The 10,000-nt window shown below is 43.8% G+C and overlaps 1 protein-coding gene across 2 annotated transcripts in view; it reads right to left on the reverse strand.

The window, feature by feature from the left end:
• The window catches only part of Dock1 (dedicator of cytokinesis 1), a 502,179-nt gene that overhangs the window by 317,891 nt on the left and 174,288 nt on the right, over nt 1-10,000 (reverse strand). For both annotated transcript variants that reach the window (XM_021168435.3, XM_085841214.1), the window contains exons 24-25: nt 4,437-4,507; nt 1,128-1,234 (exon numbers count right to left, since the gene is read on the reverse strand). In XM_021168435.3, the coding sequence (XP_021024094.1) occupies nt 1,128-1,234; nt 4,437-4,507 (178 nt within the window). The remainder of the gene's footprint in view (nt 1-1,127; nt 1,235-4,436; nt 4,508-10,000) is intronic.

The raw sequence follows: 10,000 nt of genomic DNA on the forward strand, positions 1-10,000 counted from the left end.
TGGTCACCTTCTTAGCAACTTTTTATGGGCACCATGGTATCCTATAGCTTTTGAAGACACCTCAGATATCAAACCATTCACATTCTTGAGTAAAAGCCTGAATTACAGATGTCAGAACTTAGAGCTCCATCCAGATCATGTGACTCAATAAGGACTTTCATAAATGATATAAAGGGACTCCGCCCCAGAGAGGAGAGTGAGGAAAGGTGCTAGAGAGTCACCACATTTGATCTCTTCCCTTTTTTAGGGGAGAGGTTAGAACCCTTCCACTCAGATAAAGAACCAAGCCCGACCCCCATACACATGGCAGAGAGTTCTCAGAGTTAGATCAAAACAGACAAACCAGCAAACACACAGCTCAGCAGCACAGCAGCAGGACTAGCGGAGACTGCACTTTCACCAAAACAGCCCAAGGGAGAGAAGAAACAGCTCTGTGCTTGAGGACAGAAGGAGAAGAATGGAGCCACCAACCGTCTGGTCACAAATGGAAGAGAATAAATCTGTGTTACAGAGACAGGCTGTCACCCACCAGACCTCAAGTCGGCCCCGATAAATGACAGAGGTTGGAGATTATGCAAAGGTTTTGAGCTTTCAATAAAATTGCTTGGCAGGTGTAAAATATTAATTTAATCTGTCCACATAGAAAATGATTAATCAAACGGGAGGAGAAGCTAATGAAGAGGAATAGAAGGTTCTGGGGGATACAAGAGTCTTTAGGGTCCTCATGACTCAGAACGAGATTGGAGGAAGTTCTGTCAAAAACCAGGAGTTAGAATAAGACAGAGCCATTACTTCTAAATTTAAAAAAAAAACCTGGATATTTTCGCCCTCGCAATCACCGCTAGGATGTAAGTGATTGCCTCCCCAGGACAGACAATGGCACATTTTAAGAGCTACAATGTATGCTGATTAGACAGGACACTGATGTGCTCCCAAATTACAAACCCACTCTGCCCCCTCCACTCTCAACGGCTTATTACCTATACAGTTGCCCTTCTCTTGAAAGGGCGGAAGCCGGCCTAGAGCAAGCAAGCTGTTTGAATTGAGAGGCACCTCTCCTCCTTAGGGCAACGAGGAGAACTAAGTGAACAACCAACCAATTTGCTAAATCCCAGGGATCCACTCACCATGCTGTGTGAAGAGGTCACTGTGAACGATCTCAATCAGGCAGAAGAGCTTCTGCACCGTCAGCAAGCCCGCAGGGACATTCAGGATGAAGTCTGTGAACATTTTGCTATGAGGAGAGAAAGGCAAGTGACACTGATCAGAAGCAGAGCCAGCCTGAGCAACCCATGCTGTCCCAAGATGGTGCACAATCAGCAGGGTGGGAGAGAGCCTTGAAATATCAAAACCAGGATTGATCGAGGCCTTAATAGAATCCAGGCCCAAAGACCACCCTGAGAATTGTGTGTTTTAAAACATTGGTTTGTACTTTACAATAGATTGAGTGGGTAAAATTCAAATAACATATAATGATGAGTGTGGTAAGAATGTGATGATATTAGAGCCTTCAAGCTACGTGGGTTGGAATGGAAAGGGGCCTTGTCTGAGAGTTTCCTAAAAATGTAAAAGCATATTACAATGTGTTGTATATTATATAATGTATAATATGTACACATATATAAAACTTGTACAAGACTTAAAGAAAGTAGCATTTTTTTATAATACTCAAGAAGTGAGCAACTGCCCAAATATCCTAGCATATTCTGTCATGATGAAAACTGGACACAATCAACTGGGGCATGTTCTCTGTAATCAAAAAGACCATGTTCACCTTGAACCTATGGAACTTACCAGCTGAGTTACCAAGGTCAAGCAAAATTAGGCTAACATCAAACCAGGTCTCTGTGCATGCACGACACTTTGTGAGAACACCTAGCAGATGCCTATGTTAGTAGTTTAAATACATGATGGTCCAGCATGGGATGTGATGGCATCAGAGGCACTCCTAACTATTCTATGTGGAAGACATCATCTCAGGAAAACAAGATATCTTAAGTGCAGAAGCAGGTTATAAAAACAAACAAACAAACAAAAAAACACCACTGACCTGAAAGGGGGAGGAGAGAGACAAACAGACAGACAGACAGACACAGAGAGAAACAGAGAGGAACAGAGAGAGAAACAGAGAGAAAAACAGAGAGAGGATTTGTGTGAGTGAGTGTGTGACAGAATGTTTGTTTGAGGGTATGTGTGAGGGTGCATATGTGTGAGGGAGTGTATGCATATAAGTTTATTTGAGTGTATGTGAGTATATGTGCAAGAGGGCTGAGTTTGGAACCCTAGAATTCACTTCAGTGCTAGTGCCCCTGCCCACAATGCAGAGGGTGACCATTCATCTGCAATCCCAAGGAGGGGGGTGGGGAATTCAGAGTAAGCTTAATAACAAAAATAGGCTTGTTGGTGAACCCCAGATTTGATTGAGAGTCCCTGCCACAATGAAACAAAATGAAAAATCAACAGAGAGGAAAATCCACATTAATATTGGGCTTACACAGACACACACACACACATACACACACACACGTACACACACAGGCATGTGCCTGCCCACTCACCCACATATATAATGGCATGGCTCTTATAATACTCATGAGAGCATGCACACACATACAAACACATGGAAAGGAGACAAGACATAAATTGATTTTCTAAATATCGTTTGTGTGTGTGTCTGTGATTTTAAGGTCATTTGTAAAACTGGTATAGAAGGCATTAAAGAAGTTCATGTAGGCACAGAGCAGAAAGTGAAGACACATGGCCCAGGGGAAATAGGACTTCCTCAGAGCTTCAAGCTAATGGTACAACTGCCAATCCCAAGCAGGGATGGTGTCCCTCCATGGGCTATCAAGGACAGGACTGGTCATGGCTCTGGCTCACAACAGACAAGCCTCTCCATATCCTCTCACTGTCATCAGCCCCATGCTTCACTTGGATCCCTTGAAGGTTCATGAAAACTAGACACTAGGCTGTCGTGTCTAATTAAGAAGATTCAGGAAGGGCTTAGGGTTTGACATCGAACAAGTAGAGGGATCATGTGTGGGGCTGGTCCAGGGAAAACCCTATAAAGCCACACTCCAAGAAAAGGACCTTGAAGAAACCAACATCCTGGGTCACATAGGTTTCACTTTGACCACTTGGAGCCTGCTAAGCTAGAACCCTAATGCCTTGGAAGCAGGAAATAAGTGTGTCCCTGTTGGACACTAAATCTCAGGCAAATCAGAGAGAGTACTGTCCAAGAGCCCCTGGCCCTTCAATTTCAAGATATTAATGGCTTAAGGTGGATATAAAGTGAAGGAAAAATGACCCCACGGGGACAAATGTCCTCTTAAGATATTTGGAGGGTCTGGTTAGTACAAATGGTGCTATTTCTGACACATAGTTCATTGTGTCAAACATAAAGCAGGTGTACTGAGCTGCTGGGCTCACATGAGGTATCAAAGGCTAAACACACCATCAAAGCACTTGTCAGAAAGCCATGGCATCTGTCGATTAGACAACAAAAAGCACTGGAAAGGGGCACATACGGAGAAGGGAAGATCTGGTCCCTAGGCTAATAGTCCACTCTGAATGCCCAATGATCACCCCCTCAGAAGGTTCGTTGTTGCCGTCATCATCATTGTAGTCATCCTCATTGTCATCATCATTATAGATGGCAACTTCTGACCATGATGACTGTGGCTCAGAACCCTTCCTTTAGGAGGGCTCAGAGAGAAATTATCCTGTCCTCTAATACTGTGGGAGATACCAGGAGAGGAGAAAAGATCCCATATAATTTTTTGTAGGTGCAGAAAATTCAAACTAAGTCAGCCACCACATATTAAAACCCAAACAGTAAAAGTATATAAAATGGAAAAATTGGGCTGTGTTGGTTAGGGTTAACTGTCAATCTGGTAAGAGCCAAGATCACCTGGGAGACAGGTCTCTGAGCATGCCTATAAAGGGTTGCCTTGGTGACATAGATTGATATGGGAAGGCTGGTCTTAACTGTGGGTGAGACAACTCCTTGGGCAGAGCTCCCAGCCCACATCACGCAGAGAAAGAGTTCTGGGTGTTAGCATGTATTCCTTGGCATCTCTGTTTTGACTGTGGATGCAACACGACCTTTAGCTCCTGGTGCCTTGATTTCCCCACCGTGCAGGGCTGTAACTTAAACTGTGAGCCATAATAAACATTTTCTCCCTCGACAGACAAAGAAACAGAGATAACATCGGATCACAGTCCCACTGTAGTGTAAACAATTTTCCAACAACAACCACCCACGTAGTAGCTGTTGACAGGTAAAGCCTTCTCCATAAAAAACCAGAATCCACAGCACTGATTCCACACAATCCAGGGCATTGAGCTCGGCAGGTCTGAGGCAGCCTACAGCATCCTCCAATCTCAGTGATCTGACAACAAGCTGCACAGCACATGTTTGCTTCCAGGAAGCTTACCTGAGCTCCTTGGGATCAAACACCAACTTCACATCGTTGACAATTGTAGGCAAGTACTTCAGTGCTGCCCCCTGCGAGCCAGAAAGAGGGTTGGTGAGCGGAATTCCAGGAGGCAAATATTAACATAATCTTGTCATTCTGATAAAGGTCTGCAGAAAATCCAAGATGAGACCCTTGTTCCTGATGAGGCTGCACCACAGTGACAAATATGAATAAAACAAAATCCCATTCCCTTAAATGGGCATCTCTTTTGTATCCTTGTGCAAAAAAAAAAAAAAAAGAAAAGAAAAAAGAAAAAAAAGTATTAAAAAAAAGAGAATGGAAGATTATAAGAGTCACAGAACAGGGAGTTTTCGAGAACAGTAGTACCCATGTAGTCTCAACACCATAGCTACCCGAACAAAGACAACACCAAGAGGCATTCTAAAGTCAATGGGGAAGCTCGTGGGGACTCAACACTAGACAAAGAACATGAGCAACCAAGGAAAACACAAGAGAAGACATGGTCTTCCTTAGGGAAGAGCATACCAATTGGTTATCCAAGACCAAATGATCTGTCCTTTAAACATACATGCAAGTACCACGATAGGGCCAAAGGGGGGGAAAGGTAACATAATGGACGCCAATAAGTATAACTTGTAAAACTAAGTGCCCACACTGTGAGCTCAGCAGATATATTTGTCTCTAACTGTAACAAAATGAATACCAGTACCCTACAAAAATACCTTTGGGCCAAATCCTCTGTGGGCTTCCACGGAAGCAGGTCTGTTATACTCTAAAGACGTCTTTCTGCTGTCTGTGTCCTTTAGTGAAAGACCATTTCAATCTTACTCATCTCTGGCCTTCGCCTCTGTGTCTTTCAGCTTCTTAAACTATAGGCAGTATCTCCATCTAGGTCCTCACACCTGAACATGGGGGGGGGGGGGGGCGCTGAAGAAGTCTGGCCACCATAAAAGTTTTGAATACACATAGGCCCAAAACTTGACTCAAAAATCAAGCATGCATTATGCCTGGAGACGGTGGGTGTTTCCGGCAGTGTCTGCCCAGATTACATCTCAGGGCTTCACTACAACCCTGGCTCTGCACACACACCATGCACACCTACTGTGCACTGAGCATGCTATCACACCACACATGGGTCAGGAGCTCTGCACAAGGAAAACAATTCAGATCCCAAACTATTACATGTTAAGGAATCACTGTATTTTTGCTGTAATAACAATTTCTGCTATTACAGAAATGCACTGGCTTAATTTACAGAAGGAAAGACTTGTGATATTTTCCTGCTACCATTCCTGGGCAAGCATCTCATTAGCGTATCTTTGGGCTGTACTGAGATATACAAACAAGTGCATACCTATCATTAATATGCATATTTGCTTTGCTCTTGGAGGAATGGGGAAATTCTATATGTGCCTGGTAATTGTTTTCAAATAGATTTCTAGTGTATCCTCGGTACCTGATTCATTTGGATACCTGCTTCACCTTCCTGGATACCTGAGGTCACTTCAAAATTCCTCAGGAGAAAGGGGCTGCTAGCCCAAAGAGGTGAAGAAGCCCTGTTCTAGAAAGCCCAGAACCTCATAGCTCAAGTGCAGGAACAGAGTCTATTCTATTACCTGCCGTTCACCATGTAAGACCTGCCCACTCAAGTATTTTATTTTAAAATTTAAATTAGTATATACACTATTAAATTGCAGTACAGAATTTTTATTAATTATCCTCCCCATTTCTCTTCTATCCCCTGACTGACCCCCACTCTGCTTGCCCTGGGGTCTCCTTCCTCTCTTCCTCCCTCCTGTGCACAATCACCTTGTTCAGCCCTTCTCCTCTAGTGATCTCCTCTGTGGTCCACAACATATGTCCACAGTCACTCCTACATATGTACATACATACACACATACATAATACATACATACAATACAATACATACGTACGTGTGTGTGTGTGTGTGTGTGTGTGTGTGTATACATTGTAAGCTAGTATCCCCATAGAGGGACAACATGCAATATTTGTTTTTTTTGGTTCTGGGTCCTCTCACTTAATATATTTTCCAGATGTATCCATCTCCCTGCAACATTCATGATTTTATTTTTCTCTGTTACTGAATAAAATCCGACTGGGTACATAAACCACAATTTCACTATCCAGTAATCTGTTGAATTCCTTGTTTTGTGAGAAATTAAACAAACAAAACACTGCCAATCAACAAAACTGCCAGTCAACAAATGGGCTAACAAAATGAAAAGATAGTTTTCAAAAGAAGAAAAGTGAATGTCCAATACATACTTTTATAGGTGTCTCAACATCCCTAGGCATGAGAGAAATGAAAATTAAGACTACTTGGAGCTCCCTCTTACCCAGTCAGAATGGTTGTTACTGAGAACAGAGACAACAGCAATTCTGGTGAGGTTGCAGGGGGACAGGAACCTTTTTCACTACAGACAGGAGTGTACAATAGCACAGCCATTATGGAAAGTGGTATGACCTTTTCAGCAAAAGTTCAAAGCAGAAGTGGGCCAGTATGATGACTTAGTGGAGTCATGGCACTTGTTGTCAAGCTTGATGACCTGAGTTCAAACAAACCCCAAGTCCCTGAGTCTGGACTCACATGATAGTAGGCCAGAACTAGCTCCTGCAAGTTGCCCTCTGACTTTCACACATACCCTCTGACAAGTATGTATACATACACACACACACACACACACACACACACAAGCATACACACTAGAGAGATGGGTGGATGGGTGGATGGATAGATGAATATAACTCTAGCAATCCCAAGGATATACTCAATTCGTACACGGCCAAACAGAGCACTATAACCCTTACAGCCTTTATCCTTACCTCTAGGAGGCATCCTGTGTAGAAGTGAGAGGTGTCAGAGGAAGAAACAGACAACACAGGTTAGTGACTTTTGTCTTATTCACAGGGGGTGCTTGACAACATTAGATATGAGTGTGAATTCGGGAGAAGCTAGAGACGCTTCCCGTTGACCACATCCTGCTTGGGAAAGCATAGGGAAGTTCAGTGTTCTGACCTGGCTCTGTCACATCCTATCTCTGACTCTAGCACAGGTGCCACACAGAGCTCTGCTTCTGATGCCATCCGACTCATGTGAATATCTTCAAGGGACTCTAAGAAAGCTCAAAACCATGGGGCAGTGGTGGCGCACGCCTTTAATCCCAGCACTTGGGAGGCAGAGGCAGGTGGATTTCTGAGTTCGAGGCCAGTCTGGTCTACAAAGTGAGTTCCAGGACAACCAGGGCTACACAGAGAAACCCTGACTCGAGGAGGAGGAGGAAGAGGAGGAAGAGGAGGAAGAGGAGGAGGAGGAGAAGGAGAAGGAGGAGGTGAAAGAGAAGAAGAAGAAGAAGAAGAAGAAGAAGAAGAAGAAGAAGAAGAAGAAGAAGAAGAAGAAGAAGAAGAAGAAGAAGAAGAAGAAGAAGAAGAAGAGGGGGAGGGGGAGGGGAGGGGGAGGAGAAGGTGAAAGAGAAGAAGAAAAAGAAGAGGAGGAGGAGGAGGAGGAGGAGGAGGAGGACTTGGGGCCAAACTAAAATTTCTCACACACAATAATAACTGCACAGTCAAACATTCAAAACAAACAGCCACATCTCTGAATGACGCAGTTTGGGTAACAAGGCAGGAGTTGCACACAGAGAGAAGATGGCTGTGAACCCCCATCTGGCAGAGATTTTCATCCAATCCAGCATGTTCACAGAGTCAGAAACTCAATAAGAAAACAAGAAAACTCAGCACTTTAGAAAAGGGGCAGGGGGCAAAATAGTGGTAGAAGTCCTTCTCTAAGGAAAGATAAGTAAAGAAACAGTGTTTGCAGAGATGCTTAGCACAGCCAGATATGGCAGTGCACACCTGGATTCCCAGAACTTCCAAGTTGAAGAAGGTTGGAGGATGAGGAGTTCAAGGGTATTTGCAAGATCAAGGGCAGCTGGGGGAAAGAAAAGAAAGGAAGGGAGGAAGGAGAAGAAAAGAGAGGAACTGAAGGGAAGGAAAGGGGAGTGGAGGGAGTGAGGAGAAAGAAGATCTCTTCACCACTACCATCAGGAGAATGTAGAGCAAAACCCCAGAGAGGGACCACTCCAGCTCACAGAATTGCTAAAAGGAGGCCATAGTCTTCAGGGATACTCAGCATCTCTGTGCTGCTAGTCAAAATACAAAAATAAGGAAACAAAGCTAGAAACAGTCCTGAGAGCTTGTTGCAGTGAGGCAGGAAGAATCCACAAGACCCATCAGTGCATCCCTATGCGTTAGAATCACAGAAACCCTGCATAGAATAATTCACAGCAGCCTTATTTATTAGTAACCAATAAAAAAACCAAGGAGTAGCCCAAAAGTTCCTCAAGAAATTAATCCATACAATGAATAAGAATCCAGAGTTACACCCAGGCAGGCAGATCCCAGACGCACTGGGCTAAGGAAGACAGGGGACCCAGGAGGCCAGAGAATATAACTATATTTTAAATATTCTGGAAAAGTCAAGATAGCATGGCGCAGGTGAAAGTGAGGGACAATCTACTGCCAAAGAGAATGGAGGGATATCACAGTGGCTGGCATTCTTCCATGTGACAGCATGACGGCTCTGTAGAAAGTATCAGAACTGTCTGGCATTAAGATGAGCCTATGACATAAGCCAGTTGGCAGAAAATATAGAAACCCCTCCCCACAGAGGCTGACATGTAACAGAAAAATATAAGCATTTTACAAATGTCCCAGTCTGACCTATGCAGGAGCCTTTCGCCTTAATTTTCAAAATCACTAGAAATATGTTCAACAGATATATGTCCATATTTCGAATGGAAGCATATGGAGAGGAAAAGGGGTAAGGAGACTGAGAATGTACCTGGGCTCCACTGTGGAAGGCTTCAGGAGCCAGATGCAAGTCACATGACGTGAGATTGGGTAGTCGAGACAGGTAGACCCCTAGAAAATACTTGGCTACCTAGCTTAGCATACCTGGGAACGTTCCAGACCAACTATAGATCTTTTCTAAAGGCATGACAACTGAAGAGTGACCTCCACACACATGTCATGCATATGTGTATACACACAATCATGAGAACATACAGGGCTGGTGAGCAACTTGTCCCGTAACTCTCCTCTATAGATTTTCGGTGTCCATTGTTCTTTGCAGATATTAGCACTGCCTTTCAACTCCAAAGAGATCAAGGAGTTCCACTTAGTCACCCTGTGTTTCTACTGGGGAAAAAAAAGGGGGTGGGCACTAAATAAAATTCATTTCTTTCTGGTTTCAAATGTTCTGCTTCAACTCCCTCAGACTTGGTCTGAAAAACTAGAAAGTATTTATGGTGACATTTAATAATGAGTGTCTGCAAAGGCTGACGGCGTGGTCTTTTAGAGTGTCTTGTTTAGTTTGTGGACATCCAGAAGAGAAGGTGTGGATGGGTTCTTTTATACTGAAGCCAACAAAGAATCAGTGCCTGCAGCAACTTCATAAACACCACTTTGCAAGGATGTAGCAGACAGCCGCAAAACAGACAGGGCTTGAGGGGGGCTGTCTTGTGCTGGTGGCCTTGAGTCGTTCA

The sequence above is a fragment of the Mus caroli genome, unplaced genomic scaffold, assembly GCF_978045245.1.
Source record: "Mus caroli unplaced genomic scaffold, Mus_caroli_1 scaffold_8, whole genome shotgun sequence".
Lineage (NCBI taxonomy): Eukaryota > Metazoa > Chordata > Mammalia > Rodentia > Muridae > Mus > Mus caroli.